General features: G+C 53.1%; 1 protein-coding gene across 1 annotated transcript in view; it reads left to right on the top strand.

The window, feature by feature from the left end:
- The first annotated feature begins 277 nt into the window (after positions 1 to 277).
- The window catches only part of ADAMTSL2 (ADAMTS-like 2), a 26,022-nt gene continuing 25,613 nt past the window's right edge, over positions 278 to 686 (top strand). Inside the window, 1 exon segment of the mRNA XM_009322157.1 lies at positions 278 to 388. Coding sequence (XP_009320432.1) covers positions 278 to 388 — 111 coding nt within the window.

Genomic DNA, 686 nt, shown 5'->3' with positions numbered 1-686 from the left:
ATCAGGTGCAGCCACTGGGAACCAGTGCAAAGTTGTGGTTTGGAAGATAGCAACCGAGATGGGATGTGAACCTGTACCGTGTTAATGCTTCCACTAATGAAATGTAACTTCAGGATCAAGCCCTTGCAGTTACTGGTGGTCGGTGTCACTTAACTGGCCAGGAATGCTGAAGAAGACGTGTGCTGTGTAACCCAGGCTGCAGAGCAGCCCCCGCTCTTGACGGGCGATGGGGCTGAATGGGAGTTTTGCTTAGCGCGGTGTTTGGTTGCTTTCTAGGATGAAGATATCTAAGTGGAGGTGGAGCAGCATCGCCATCAGTGCGCGATCCCAGCTGAAAGGCACCCTGGCCCTTCTTCTTGTGGGCAACGTTGCCTTTGTGATAGCTCAGGTAAGCGTGTCACCTTGCTGGGGGTTCTCTGGGCTTTAAAATGGTGCAGCATCTGGGATGGGTAACCCCAGACTTGCAGGACTGGTCTGTGCATGCATCAGGTCTCCAGCAAGCATGAGGACATATGACTTGGCTTAGCTCTTTAGTCTGGGCTCAGCCTAAGTTGTACCTTCTGTGGCTAAGAGTGTGCATAGATCGTTTCCAGGGCTCTGGAAGGCCATGCCCTGCTCCTGGGTGAGCACCGCTTCCTCGGTCCCTGCAGTGGTTGGAGCTTGCACTTACTTTGCATGGAACACTA

This window comes from Pygoscelis adeliae, unplaced genomic scaffold (genome assembly GCF_000699105.1).
Source record: "Pygoscelis adeliae isolate BGI_AS28 unplaced genomic scaffold, ASM69910v1 Scaffold114, whole genome shotgun sequence".
NCBI lineage: Eukaryota > Metazoa > Chordata > Aves > Sphenisciformes > Spheniscidae > Pygoscelis > Pygoscelis adeliae.
The sequence above is the reverse complement of the archived record's forward strand: the minus strand, read 5'-3'. Positions and strand labels throughout refer to the sequence as shown.